Source organism: Tachysurus fulvidraco, chromosome 4 (assembly GCF_022655615.1).
Source record: "Tachysurus fulvidraco isolate hzauxx_2018 chromosome 4, HZAU_PFXX_2.0, whole genome shotgun sequence".
Classification (NCBI taxonomy): Eukaryota; Metazoa; Chordata; class Actinopteri; order Siluriformes; family Bagridae; genus Tachysurus; species Tachysurus fulvidraco.
The window spans coordinates 7,564,955-7,580,028 of NC_062521.1; the positions used below are offsets into that span (position 1 = coordinate 7,564,955).

The window sequence follows — 15,074 nt, forward strand, 5'->3', positions numbered from 1 at the left end:
ATTTGAAGATTTCGGCAGGAGGGAATTAGTGTTGTGTCTGTGGTAAACTCAGAGATTGTGCTGACCCGTTGTGCCGACCAGTTCCTCAGACGTTCTTGGTTGCTTAATTCCACTCCACTACAAACTTGTAGTAAGGACATTATTTACTGTCCATTATCCCCCAAAAGAGTATAGTTTCCCTTCTGATCCTAATTCCTCTCAAATAGTACAAAAAGAAGACCCATAAATAAAGAATCTTTATTTACATTTGAAGCAAATCGACATAAACATGGAAAACATGCATGACAAAAAATTGACGCAATGGACAAAATGAAACAAATCTGAAAAAGAAGAATCCAGAGATTCCACAGCAAGGTAAAAAAAAAAAAAAAATCCAGAAGATAGAAAATCCTCAAGTTAAAAAAAAATATATTGCACAGAATCAATCAGACTAACCACTGTGCTTGTGGCAAAAATAAATAAATTAGAAAAAAAATCACTCAATTGAAATGAATGCATTTTGTCATTGACGAACAACACACAAGGAGATAATGACACATTCTAACTGAACGCCTTTAAATCACAACGGTTGTCCTGTGGGTAGATTTCTGTATCTCTGCATGGCAAACTGTGCTTTTCTCTGGGGGGGAAAAAAGGAAAATGTGTGATCCTACAATTCTCAATCATCTGGTAATTTGTAGTGTTTTTAAGGCTTGTGATTAAAATGAGAAACAAAGTGCTAGGCAAAAGGAGGAATATTAACTTTATATTGCTCTTTGATGCGAGATGCACATTTTGCTCCATGTTAACGTAATCCAGCACGGTTCAGAAATTAACATCCAGACTGGAGTTCATACTTTTGTGTCTGATTTTCCTCATCACCCATTCAACATCTGTATAGTCACACATGAAGCAGAAGATTCTGTTCAACACAACTGTATTTTCAGAAACATTATGGCTTGGACACCATGAAACTAAAAATAACATGAAATATATGAGAAAATAATAAGTATATAAGTATAAAGGATGCCTGAACAGAATTTCAGATTCATTTTCACAGATAAAGACCATCATTGGTCCTTTAATTTTATGTCCTTTTAGGGGGGAAAAAAAACTGAAGAAAAAAAAAAACATTCGAAACCCAAGATCGCGCAAAATCATTTCTGTTTTGATTGATGGATTTTGTGATTTTTTTAAAAAATGGAATGCTTATAAAATGTATGAAGGAGTACTTGTACTTCTGGGGGAGAAAAAAAAATAATCAAGTAATTTTTCACATTAGATATAAAAGGCTTGAATACAGGCAGGACTGTTGAGGTGAGTCAGGATTCTCCTGTGATTAGAAACAGAATTCCTCTTCTTTTCAGATCCACCGCCAAACTCTTCACCTGTCTGTCGGACGTTGTAGCGGTAGTGGGAGCAGCAGCGCCGCCGCCTTTGTTCTCTGAAGGAAGCCGTTTGTTTGTGCTCTCACTGCATTTTTGACATCTCGTATTTTGTCGTCATGATTTCCTGCAAAGTGACCCAAAGTGAAAAGCGAGCTGATTTTCTGTGTTTAAAAAAAAGGAAATAAAAAATTGACGTTTTTTTTTTTTTTGAAAGAATGCTTGATTCCACAAACCTCATCCGAGTCGAGAAGAACAGGCAGAGCACTGAAATACAGGAAACATTTAAAGTCATGTACGTCAGAAGATATGTTTACTGGGAACTTTACACTAACTCCAGCCTGATATATACACAGATTAGCCATAAATTCAAAACCATTTAGGGGTGAAGTGTGAACATTGTCTTGATACAACAGCACCTGTCATCATCTTCTTTCAGCTTTTCCCGTTGGGGGTTGCCACAGCAAATTATGTGTTTCCATCTAACTTTATCCTCACCATCCTCTACTCTCACACCAATTACCTTCATGTCCTCATTAAACACATACTGTATATCTCCTCTTTGTCCTTCCTCTTGACTTCTTACCTGGCAGCTCCATCTCCAACATCCTTTTACTAATATAACCATCTCCCTCCTCTGTACATGTCTAAACCATCTCAATCTAGCCTCTCTTACCCCTTTCCACCAGAACGAACCGGGTGCTGGTTCAGAGCTAGTGCTGGATCAAATTTGGTTCCACTGGCAAACCTTCAAAGAACTGGTTTGCCTTTCCAGAGCCATCACAGAGCTGAGTCTGACGTCACTGTATACGTGTCACGTTACACAGCAACTTTAGCACAGCAGCGACAAACACATCAACAATGGCAGATGTTGCTTTACTGTTAATGCTCATGGCTTTGTGAACCTACATGGGCATCCAAATGCGGTGAATCCAACGTGTACGTGCAGCTCCGTGTAATTTGTATAAACGGAGGTTATAATCGAGAAAGTACATAACATTATTTTATCATTAACTCAGAAAAAATTTAGCCTTAGCATGTAGCTACCTACTATCATGTGTGCTGATAAGTGATCATATTGCGGTAAAGTAAAAGTGTATTAAACATTAGTAAACTTTAGGTACATTATCAAATGCGCTAACAGTAGCCCCGCCCCCAACACCTAATGCAAGCAGTTCTTAAGTCTAGACCAGCAACATTTTGGTGCTACTTAAGAACCACTTTTCCTGGTTCAAAGCCGGTGCTTTGGCTGTCGAAACAGAAAGAACTGGTTCTAAATTGGGCTCCGAACCAGCACTCGAACTGCCTCGGTGGAAAAGGGGCAGCTGTGTATGACAGGTCAGGTTGGCTGTTTTGGGGACATGGTCACAGTGCCCATGCTGTCCATTAAATATTAATGCAGACTAAGTACCCCCTTTTGTTGCAACAGTTTTCCCTAATGGCAGTGACCTCGTTCAGCCATAATGCAAAAATGGTTAAGGAGTGTCAGAGGTTCACGATTGTTTGGTCTCCAAATACTGCAGATATTAATCAAGCAACTGTGGGATGTACTGGACAAATAAGTGTGACCAGTGGAGGCTTCACCTCACAACTTACAGGACACCAAGCTAAAGTCTTGGAGCCAGATACCACAGCACACCTTCAGAGGTCTTGTGGAGTCCCTGCCTCGATGAGTCAGAGCTGTTTTGGTGGCATGAGTCGGAGCTCTGCACTACGAATCAGGTGGTTTAAGGTATCGCTGATTAGTGTGAAAGCAGACCAAGTAGCAAAACAGAAGAATATTGAGAAGGGCAATGAGACTCAACACTTTCATTAATCTTGTGATTCTGTGATTAGAGGAAACTGGACACTTCAGAAGGGCTGGAACATGCAAACTGGAATATGCATTACGGCGTTTTTGTTTCACGTCCCCTCGTATAAGGAGCCTGAGTGCGAACTAGGCGGTTTCCTTAATAAAACACTTACACATCTGTTAAGGAGGAAGGAATGTTGTCTTCCACCCACTTCAGGTCTTCGTCCTGTGGGGGAAAAAAATCCCTTCAGTCAGCTTTTGTTTCAAATTACAGTCCAAAATTAATGGCACCCTTGAAAAAGGTATTTGTGGTTTATTTGCATTAAATATTTAAATCTTACTTTTAATTGCATTGCATTTATTCATGCAACCTCCCTTTGCCTACAATAACACCACTGTTTCTTGGTATGCTTGAGGAGATCCAGAGAATACAAAGCAAGGAACCTAAAACAATTTCTCAATACACAAGCTCTGCAGATGCAACAGCATACACTCTTGTCGTGCTCAGATCTCAGGTCTGTAATGTTGTTGGGATCGGGGGACTAAGCGGCCATGTCAAGAGCTTGATTCTGTTGACACTGACTCATTTTTCTGTGGTTCATCACTGAGGTCATTATGCCGCGTATCCTAGCAAAGGTATGCGGCTTTTAAAATATTTCATATAGAAACAAAGTTATTTATTCTGTTTTTATCCGTGTGATGCCTAATCAGCCCCTTGCTGATGAAGTTGTTCTCTTTGTCACCTCACATTTAAACCAAAATGAAACAGGAAATCCTGGATGGCTGCATAAGACATCCTTCATGCAGGTAAATAAAAAAATAAAATCTACATATAAGAATTCAGGGGTGTCAGTAATTGTGACATGCAGCTTAAAATATGTCCCTTTATTTTCAGTATGAGATTATAATTTATATCAGTGTTTGCGATGGGTGTTGTGATGAACGTATGTTCGTTATTCTACTGACTTTTCCTCGGCTGATACTGACCACACTCGGCACAAGGGGTTTCGCTGCTCCGTTAGTCTCGGTCTTATTGGCTCGTAGTTTTATGCCGTCAGCTAGAAATAAAGCAAGACGCAGGTAAGTCCACATAGCAGACAGAGTGGAAGAATATCTTTATGCTCCTGTATATTATTGTAGAGATAAATTGCTCACAAATATTTGCAGACACCAAGAACTCTTCAATCTCTTCGTCGTCTGAATCATCAATTAAAGGTGTGAATGCATATCTATATTCGGGAGAGTGCACATCATAAAAGGAAAAGATTCACTTCTAATGTTTGCTTCCACTGAGAAAATATCAATAAACAATTTGTTTTAAATGTTCTTTGCATACAATTGTCTAGGCTTAATTGTTTAAATGAACTGTACACAGAAAATAATTTTAAAATTGTTTTAATTGTAAAGACAACATAAAATGTCTGTCTCCCCCAGAATGTCTACATAGACAACATAAAATGTCTATGTATTAATCAGGCAAGGTACAACATCTCCGATTAATACACAGACGTCGTACATCGCGTCTGATTAATACAGAGGCGTCGTACATCGCGTCTGATTAATACACAGACGTCGTACATTGCGTCTGATTAATACACAGACGTCGTACATTGCGTCTGATTAATACACAGACGTCGTACATTGTCTGATTAATACACAGACGTCGTACATTGTCTGATTAATACACAGACGTCGTACATTGTGTCTGATTAATACAGAGACGTCGTACATTGCGTCTGATTAATACAGAGACGTCGTACATTGCGTCTGATTAATACAGAGACGTCGTACATTGCGTCTGATTAATACAGAGACGTCGTACATTGTGTCTGATTAATACAGAGACGTCGTACATTGCGTCTGATTAATACAGAGACGTCGTACATTGCGTCTGATTAATACAGAGACGTCGTACATTGTGTGATTAATACAGAGACGTCGTACATTGCGTCTGATTAATACAGAGACGTCGTACATTGCGTCTGATTAATACAGAGACGTCGTACATTGTGTGATTAATACAGAGACGTCGTACATTGCGTCTGATTAATACAGAGACGTCGTACATTGTGTGATTAATACAGAGACGTTGTACATTGTGTCTGATTAATACACAGACGTTGTACATTGCGTCTGATTAATACAGCGACGTCGTACATTGTGTCTTATGATGTCTGTGTATTTATGAGGTACAACATATGAAGTCTATGTGTTAATTAGTCAATGTAATGAGACACTGCAATCATTTATGTCAAATCTTGCCTTTGGTTATTTGCAGATGGTCTCCAGAGAAACATGATGACCAGCAGTATTATAGAGAACAGAAACCTCCAGAAGGCGTCATCTACCCAGAGCTCCATCCAGTCCTGTTGAGAACATCACCATAGGTGAAACATCTCATATCACTCTGTTCAGAGCGAAAGGAAGACAAGTACACTGCATCAAATACTCACAGCCTGGCAGTCTGCTAATCGGAATTTCTTTGTTGTCCATACCATGAAAATGACCGAGGCTAAAAACAAGGCGAAATGAAATAGCATGTACAATGTGTAGCATGTAATATAAACAAAACATCTTCAAAAAATCAAATCAATGAACACTTTTCTGTAAACAGGAAATATATTCCAGTTTAACATTTCTCAAATTACTCACCGATTACAGCAAAGATGAGGGTATTGGTGAAGTGTCTGTACAATGACAACTTCACCGGGTTTCTCCGGAGTTTTAGAGTCTTTATGGTTTGTGCGAGACTAACAAATATTTAAGAAGTCGTCAAGGAAATAATGAGGAGTGAGCACTGTCAAAGAAACTCCGATTACAAAAAGAGCTCTGCAATTAATGAAAGAATCAGGAGAGTTGATTTACAGCACATGGAACTGAACCCCACCAGCATTCGTTCATGTTAGCCATAGTGAAACACATCCATTAAACAGTTATAAACACTGACATAAGCATGCAGAAATTACACATGATGACAGAGGAGGCGCTTGTGTATGCATGAGCCAGACTAAAAGGATATCCACCAACAGAGAGAGGAGTCAAGCAGTGCCAGTGGAATGTTGGCCAGTAAGGCCAGGTCAGAGTCTTTAGCCTGAGAAAAGGGGAAGACGTAAAGGAAAAGCAAAAGAAGACAGACAGAAAGAGCAAATTCAGGAAAAAGGGGGAAAAAATGAAACCAAACAAGCCTGATCAGGTAGATAATTCAGTCATTATGACAACACTGTTATAACATTATACTTGTATTCAGTTATACGCGAATAGATTCAGATCCTGATCAAGCAGTTTTTAGGAATTAAACGTGATGGTCAGGCATTCACAAACATTTGGGCATATGGTGCATTCAATTAGCTTTAACTCTAAAAAATCTCATGGAAATTTGATACCATTTTTGTCTTCTGAGTCCAACTAAATCACTGAATTACTGTAGAATAGTACAATTTGCAGCTACATTGTTCATTGTGTGCGTCTCAATCGGTTGCGGATATTAAAGATGAGAAAACTCTTACTTTGAATGACTTTACTGGAACATTTAGCTTTAACATTTAACAGGTACAACTCTCATTGTGCTAACCCTAATAGATGGCATAGTATTTATTTCCAGGTTCACTGGTAACATTGGCTGGAAAAGCAAAACCTTTGGAAGGATATGAACCACGTAGCGCTGGAGTCAAACACAGTCATTACAATGGCAGTGAGCAGAGATGGCACACTGTCCCGGCCCTTTCAGATCAACACATGTTACACTTACATGGTAATAAAAGTGTGTTAACAGTGTGTTAATAAAAGAAAAAATCCACCCCGAATTACTGGTAATGTGCCTAAAATTCTTGGGTTTAGATTTTTCGATTTCAAATTCTTTAAACAAGGCAATTTGAGTACCTGCTGATGTGTGAATCAGTAAGGAATTAGCTCTCATTTCACCTCTGTGAACCTCGTGAACCCATATACACAGTGACCTTTGAAGAAATGTCACATGCTGAAAGTGTGCGCTCTCAGACCCCTCATCTGAAAAGTCGGCTTCCAAAGCTTCTACTTTCGTACGAATGCTGCGTTCAACACTAATATGTGCTTGTTTTGTAACTGCATTGAATGGCCGTTTTAAACTGTCTCTAATTAAGCCTGTCCCATGACATGACATGACAGTTGCTAAATTTTCATAATGACAGTTCAGGACCAACTAACAAATGAACATCCTTATTGGTAAGTACAAGATAAGTGAGTTAATATAAACATGTATATTGTTTCAGGGTGGAGTTTTCCTTCACAGGATGACATGAATACACAAACACACTCACACACAGCGCCGTTTGAAAGTTTGTGAACCCTTTAGTTATTTCTATATTTCTGCATAAATATGACTCAAAACATCATCAGAATTTCCCACAAATCCTATAAGCAGACAAAGTGAACCCAGTCAAACAAATCTAACAAATATATTATACTTTGCAAATTGTTTTCATTCAGGAAAATGTCGGAATCTTATATACACGTAAGTGGCAAAAGTACTTGAACGTCTAGGATTAGTATTCAATTTGAAGGTCAAATTAGAATCCACGGGTTTTCAACTACTTAAAAAAAATGTGGTGGAATGAGAACAAAAAAAACTCATTTAAAATGAGAAGCGATATTTCTGGAGAAAGGAAAATACTGAATTCCAGCATAATAACCATATACATCTGTGAAACATGCTGGTGGTAGTATCATGCTTTGACAGCTTGCCAGCATTGATGGAACAATGCATTTAGAATGATACCAGTGATATTGGAAAATGGCAGGACATTTTTTTATGAACTGAATCTCAAGCGAAAATGGACCATAAACAAATATAACAACCACAACCACCCAAGAGGAACAAAGATAATGTTATGGAGTGGCTAAGTCAAAGACCTGACCTTAATCCAAAAGAAATGTTGTGGAAGGACCTGAACCAAGCGGTTCATGTGAGGACACCCACCCACAAATCCCATTGTTGAAGCTTTTCCGTACTGACCACTGTGAGAAGATTCTTCCGAGCCGTTGTGCAGGACTGAGCAACAGTTACCTGAAACCTTACTTGCAGTTACTGCTACACAAGGGCTCACAACAGATACTGAAAACAAAGGTCCATATACTTTTGCCAGTCACAGATATGCAATGCTGGATTACTTTTCCCAATACTTGCATAAAGAAGTACAACATTTTGGGCTTATTTGTTTGGTTGTTCTCTGGTAAATCTGATCATGATTTGCTTCATATTTATGCAGAAATATAGACATTTCTAAACGATTCACAAACTTCCAAGTGACACTGTGTATAAGAGAGACTTGTATGTATACAAACAAAAGCATTATGGGTAAAGTTTATTTACCCCTGTAATCCTCAAAATGCCCTCAATGGCAGCAAAGGCAAAGTAGAGGACTCCCAGACCCACGACTCTGTGCATGACAGTCCCCAAGCGAGGCCTAGACAAAAAATACCACCATAAAACATTAACACAACATTTAATGGCCATTACCAGCCCTGATAACCATCAATACATACCAGATGTTATCCTCTACTCACTTGACTATTCCGTAGCCCAAACTGACGATGATGACCAAGAGTCGTGCTAGTGTTCTCTTCAGAGCGGAGACGAGCTCGGCAAAAACCAGCAAGCCTTGAGCTGTGTAAAGAAGAGAGAACTGACACTTTAAAATGGACAAACAAAATTCACAGCTTTTTAATGTAGTTTTAGTTTTACTGTGTCTTTGGTCATTTTTGTACTACATTATTATTATACTACCACATTATATAAAGTATTTGCACCACAAAAGTGAACTATTCACAGTTCTCCGGTTTTATAGATCAAGAACAAAACTTGCTATGTGGCATCAAAAAATTGCAAACATTAAGTAAAATAGTTTGGTTGAAGCAAGCCCCAGACCACGTGTTTAAGAGGACCAGAGGCTGGTTCTCTGAACTGCCCCATGGCTCTAGAACACCAGTGCAGAGAGAGTTTGCCCTCCGATATTTTACCCCATTCTTTACCCCACTCTGTAAATATATATACACATTATAAACGAGAATTCCATCATGGATCTCCTTTCATGAACTTATAATGCACACACTTTTTCTTTTCTCCCTTCTTTTTTGCACTATATGTACAGTAACATATGCTTTGTGTGTCCTGTCTAAACCATGTCTGAGGTTGCCAAAAGAGTCGCAGAGGAAGAACTTGTGTAACTTTCCTGTACATATGACAAACTCTCAAACCCTTTGAACCTGACAAAATAGTGAACTTGAAGCTAAAAAAAACACTGTAAAAACGCAAAGTGTCTCCAAAATAAAAAGAGGAAGTGTGGAGATGACACAAACATACTTTTACTAGATAACCAAGCTAGTATGCTGCAATCTCTCATCATCATTTTACGGAACGCACAAATACCCGACAATTCTGCAAGGAAGTCAGTCTTTTTAAAACCGTATTTTGCTTAAGGGTTTTGTTTTTGTCACTTACTTGCTGAGCCGACAGCATTAGCGTTCTCATACTCGGCACAGAAGACTGCCATCTCGATCATGCCCAGGAAGATGACGCCAGCTATCCAGAACTGGATACGCAGCAGGTCTTTCCAGTAGCAAGAAGCCCACATGAACCAGAGTAGAGCGTACAAAATGTAGACAATGCACATCACCATGTAGAACTAAGGAGACGGAAAATAAACACCATGCAACATGTAAAATTTATATGGGGCATTAACATTTGTAAGATGATCAGTGATTTAAAGATAACTTATATAATAAACTATAAACACTCACGATCATAAGAGGCCATTCTGTGACTGAGATGTAACCATGATCTCCTTTCATTATCACAGTGACTGCAACAAAGTAAAAGATGTTTCAATTCTAACTAGTAGTTAAAATTCCAATATTTGTGTTTGAAGGAATCCTAAAGTCTTGAAGAAATAATAAATATGCTGTGCGGCTTACAGGTTAAATTCCAATCGACGTCCCTTTTATCAGTCTCGATCTTTACCACAAGTAGATACGGTCCGTCTCTCCATGTCGTAGCAATGACATGATCCTTTAGAGAGAAGGATGTGTTGTTGATAAAAACAGATTTACACCCTGCTTTCTCACAGACATGAACTTTTTTGATTACCACAAAGAAACAGGAACTTTACCTTTATACCTGGTTTAACTTCAGCTTCTGCTGTAAGCCACCTGGTGTAATTGGCATCCTGGCAAGATGAAGACAAAACGTTACGTTACTGTAAATATAACAATGAGTCAAACCTCCATGACACAGGCTTATACAGTCTTACATTATACAAATCCTCTCGCTGTGGAGCCACTGTTCTGGGCTCGGCTTGGGATTTCTGTAAAAAACACAAAAGCACATATTTAGAGAAATGAAATAAAATGAATACAAATAGTGCTACTAAGCAAACAACGAGAGCTCTGAACAGTATGTATTTATGTGTGTACTAACATGTAACACTTGCCGTGTTGGAGCAGCCAAAGGCAGTATGGCAATAAAGTAGTAGCACTGAATTCTTAGTGTTCACAAAACAGTGTGATATACGCAGATGGACTGCTGTTTGAATACTGCACTAAACCTAATGGTGCTACCAGAACCAAGAAAATGGCAGGAGGCAGCGTGGCAGCACTTTATTGTGCAAGTGTATAGATGTTAAATATTGTTCCTTGTGGTTAAAGCATACTGGTTTAAACAACACCTGAGAACATCATGAAGGTTTAAACAAGAAAAAAAGTGTTGCGGTTAAAAACAAAGAAAACAAAATGATAAACAAACAAAAAAACTTTTCCAGTTATGGCGGCATTGTAGATTACATGACATGGCAAATATAGTATTGTCTGGATTCATGCTACACACATACTGATCAATGTGTACTGTAGCAACACCCAAGCAGTAGATTCTCAATCAAACGCAGTAGGTGCTGAACCGAATGCAGCAAAAGGTACTGAACCGAGTGCAGCAAAAGGTACTGAATCGAGTGCAGCAAAAGGTACTGAATCGAGTGCAGCAAAGGGTACTGAATCGAGTGCAGCAAAGGGTACTGAATCGAGTGCAGCAAAAGGTACTGAATCGAGTGCAGCAAAGGGTACTGAATCGAGTGCAGCAAAAGGTACTGAATCGAGTGCAGCAAAAGATACTGAATCGAGTGCAGCAAAAGATACTGAATCGAGTGCAGCAAAAGATACTGAATCGAGTGCAGCAAAAGATACTGAATCGAGTGCAGCAAAAGATACTGAATCGAGTGCAGCAAAAGATACTGAATCGAGTGTAGCAAAAGATACTGAATCGAGTGCAGCAAAAGATACTGAATCGAATGCAGCAAAATATACTGAATCGAATGCAGTGGGCACTGTTACAGTACACAAAAGTTAAGACAGATTCTCTTCCTGCTTTTGCTCTACACTCAATGACCTCTATCAGCAGGGGTTTCAAAAAATGCTACTTCTCTGCCAAATAAAAAAAAATTATGTAGTTTCATCAAGCAAATGACAACTTTTCAGTGCCCATACCCTGAGCTCAAGAAAATAAAATGGTGCCTAATCAAGATATTACAAATTGCTGATTTAAAAGCTGAGGCCATGTTTAAGGTGTTATGAAATAAAATGACACCAGTTTTACATACGTTTAGCATGGGGAAAAACTGGATCCCATTGTTGCAGGTTAATATTCTGTACTTGTGTTCGATGTACTCTCCAGGTGCAAGAGGATTGGGGTCTAGACCCTCTCCTCTACTCAGTGGTGTCCTATCATACATTTCCTGGTCAGAAAAACATAACAGAAACATGAAATCTCTGATTTACATGGAAGCAGTGTTCTACCATGCAAACATCACTCACCTCTATGTTACTGAATTCATTGTGACACGGGTAGAACTTTAAATACCACTGAATACCAAACGACACCTCAGCGGGACAGTTAAAGGAAGAGACTGCAAAGGAGAAAAGATTATATTAGTTACCTCCCATTGTGTGACGGTATGCTTACACACAAAAAGTCAACAGTACAAAAATCCACATCTTAAATGATCATAATATTTACCCTGAATTTAATGTTACTACCTTTTAACTGGATGTCAGTGGCTTTGTACATGGATTTTTTTAATAACAAAGGTCTTGACGTCTGCAATAAAAAACCCATATAGATCATTAATAACATTCATAATACTGCTGCAATTTGTTACAGTATGAAAACAAAAATATACAGCCATGAGATGTGAGGTACTGCATTTACATTTATCAGGCAAATGTACCTTGTGTACTTGGTAATTTTACTAAGGGCTTTCACACTGGAAGCTTAATCCAAAACTGAGCAACTGTGAAAGCTGTCATGTGGACACCTGGAAGCAGGTATATTTACGTATAAACCTGTACAGTCTTTGCTCTGTAACTGTGCAGTGTACATGTGAACACACAAGTGTTTAAGGCAACGATGACATAGATATTAATTTTGGTACATTAACATGTACCATGAATGGCAGGTGAATGTTGTGTGACATAATATGGGGAGAAAAAAACTCCACATAAGAATGCAGATGGATAATAGCATCAAAATACTAAAATAAATGTAAATATAAATGGGGAGTTACGTTGTGCTCTCTGTGCGTGCTTGTGATTATGTGCACGCGGGTCTGATAAACTCAAGGGATTCTGAACCCAGAACAATGCTGCTGGAAACAAATGTGCTCGACAAACCACAATGAACATGCCCAGTGTGGAAAAAGCTGTAGTCAAAGTTATACTATGAAGCCATGCTAACTTTAGTTACTCCTCTTGACTGAGAACCAAGCACCTTAAATAGTGACTGGGGTTAAGTAAATAATGGAAATAACTGATTGGTCAAATCCAGTGGTCAAAGAATTGTCTGGAAATGTGGTTCACTGGGAGCGCCACTAAAATGCATAGATGCTGCCACTAAAATGCACAGATCTGCCTCACTTCCTTAATCAGAATCAGGTTTATTGGCCAAGTGTGTTGACACACACAAAGAATTTGTGTGTGTCAACACACTTGGCCAATAAACCTGATTCAGTTCCAGCTGTTTGTGACTCTCAAAAGTACAGACATAAATAACACTATACTATACAAGATAATACAGAATATACAAGACAATGCAGATGTGATACAACAGACATTATGAGTATTAAATATGAATACAGAATATATGACTGATCAGTTATGTACATAAAGTGTGAGAAGTGCAAATAACAATATTGTGCAATATTATGCTTTTTGTACAATGTACAGCAGCAATAGCGTGTGTAATGTACACGGATGATGTGATGACTGACAGTTCTGATAGTGCAGTACACATGCTATGAAGCAGGGAATATAATTACAGTGAGTTGCTGATCAGGGTGATTGCCTGGGGAAAGAAACTGTTCCTGTGACAGTTTTGATAAACAAAGTTCTGTAGCGCCTGCCAGAAGGGAGGAGCTGAAAGAGGTTGTGTCCTGGGTGCGAAGGGTCAGTAGTGATTTTTCCTGCCCGGTTTCTGGTTCTTGTGTCGTACAAGTCCTATTACAATATTGTCTTTCTTTGGGTTTGGCTATTTTAAAGTAAAATAAGAGACGCCTGCTTTCCCATTTATTATTAAAGAATCGAGTAACCAACATTCCAGATCCTTCCAAACGTTTTCTTTCATGAACAGTTATTTTATAAACCAGGCTCTGATTAGCTCTGAGTTTAAATTTGTAAATCAGTTCCATTTTTCATGCCCACATTGTAAACCACCAGTGCTCAGTTTCTTGCAGTGCTTAATTTGTGTATGTGTGAACAGCAAAGATGTTTAAAATACAAGCAAAGCTTGTTGTTGTGCACCTTTATTGTAGGGTTAAATTGATAACATATATTTTAAAGGTATTTTAAAGCAAAAAAAAGGGCCAGCAGTTCGTCCTTGTCCAACAATAATGCTATTAATTAATGCATTGATACACGTTACTGAGACGCAGCATCACCTTTCAACTGTCTAGCTATCAGCTATCTAGTACTGCCTTTAAATATTTAATAACAAACAAGCAAACGGAAACAAGTTTAAAAAAAAATACATAAGCCCGAAGAATGAAAATAAAGTACAAAAACCCTTTTCTGTCAAGATCCTTTATATAAAATTGTCAGATAGTGGCTAGGTTCATTCCTGAGTGTTAGCCGGGCTGCTATTCCAGCTATGGAAACTAGCTAGTAGCATAAGCAAGAGCCCATCTGACAGCTTAGTAAAGCCATTCATTATATTCACACACTGAGGCTGTATGTTTAGTGATGGTTCCGTGTTCTCGCTGTTTCTAAGTGGCACTGTGTATTTCTCCACGAAACTAAAGCTTGGGACATCCTGTTAGCCATGACACAATGCCACATCAGCTCGCTAATTAGCCGACCAGCTAATAAAGCTAAGCATATGTAAAGCTAGTTTGCAAAAAAGGGTTGCGTTTTCATAAATCACACACGCTTCTATAATGCGACAAAATGGATAAGTCACGTCGTATTTCATCTGAATGAAAACAAAAAGAAAGAAAAGCTATGAAACCCGACCGTTTGGTTACTTAGTAAGAGTCCTCTTCACTGGCCTGGTTACTCGACTCAAACCACACACTCACTCCTGTGTCTACTTACATTGACAACTGTAATAGTCCAATATCCAGTCTCTGGAGCGGTAAAAACGCCATCGATAATTGACATAAATAAAATGCAGAACAGAAGAAAGGACCAAGGCCTCTTGTCCAAGGCAGTGGAGCTCATCGTCCACCAAACCAACAGTACCGGCCACAGCTAAGTGGCTGCTTGTGCATGCAGTGCAATGCAGTGTGTTGTGTTGTGTTGTGTTGTGTTGTGTGTGTTGTGTGTGTTGTGTTGTGTTGCAGACAGAGACGCTGCGCCCACAGTGGCCAGTAGTGGTGTCCTGGTTTCACACACGATCAGTAATGTCA

At 38.9% G+C, this 15,074-nt stretch overlaps 1 protein-coding gene across 4 annotated transcripts; it reads right to left on the bottom strand.

Annotated features, from left to right (window-relative positions):
- Positions 1-217: 217 nt before the first annotated feature.
- Positions 218-15,060, bottom strand: tmem87b (transmembrane protein 87B). Of its 4 annotated transcripts, XR_007140438.1 has the most exons (21): positions 14,761-15,059; positions 12,214-12,274; positions 11,992-12,083; positions 11,778-11,912; positions 10,440-10,493; positions 10,299-10,355; positions 10,105-10,198; positions 9,931-9,992; positions 9,632-9,815; positions 8,698-8,797; positions 8,504-8,597; positions 6,176-6,247; positions 5,809-5,917; positions 5,610-5,668; positions 5,419-5,522; positions 4,312-4,385; positions 4,144-4,214; positions 3,330-3,382; positions 1,601-1,631; positions 743-1,491; positions 218-619 (listed from the first exon to the last, which is right to left on the bottom strand). XR_007140438.1 is itself a non-coding variant. In XM_027165867.2 (20 exons), the coding sequence occupies exons 1-20, from the start codon at positions 14,884-14,886 to the stop codon at positions 1,450-1,452; spliced, it is 1,674 nt and encodes a 557-aa protein (XP_027021668.2). In that variant the 5' UTR covers positions 14,887-15,060; the 3' UTR covers positions 218-1,449. The 4 variants fall into 4 exon arrangements, 3 of the variants coding, with proteins under 3 accessions (XP_027021668.2, XP_027021667.2, XP_027021669.2); XM_027165867.2 differs by lacking the exon at positions 6,176-6,247 and adding an exon at positions 6,805-6,876 and having other exon boundaries at positions 218-1,491; positions 14,761-15,060; XM_027165866.2 differs by having other exon boundaries at positions 218-1,491.
- Positions 15,061-15,074: the final 14 nt, after the last annotated feature.

Coding starts and splice junctions, on each gene's coding strand:
- tmem87b (XM_027165867.2), bottom strand. CDS start 14,886: ATGAGCTCCACTGCCTTGGACAAGAGGCCTTGGTCCTTTCTTCTGTTC. Junction 12,084..12,213: donor CACTGACATCCAGTTAAAAG/GTAGTAACATTA, acceptor TCTCCTTTGCAG/TCTCTTCCTTTAACTGTCCC. Junction 8,598..8,697: donor TTGGGCTACGGAATAGTCAA/GTGAGTAGAGGA, acceptor TTTTTTGTCTAG/GCCTCGCTTGGGGACTGTCA.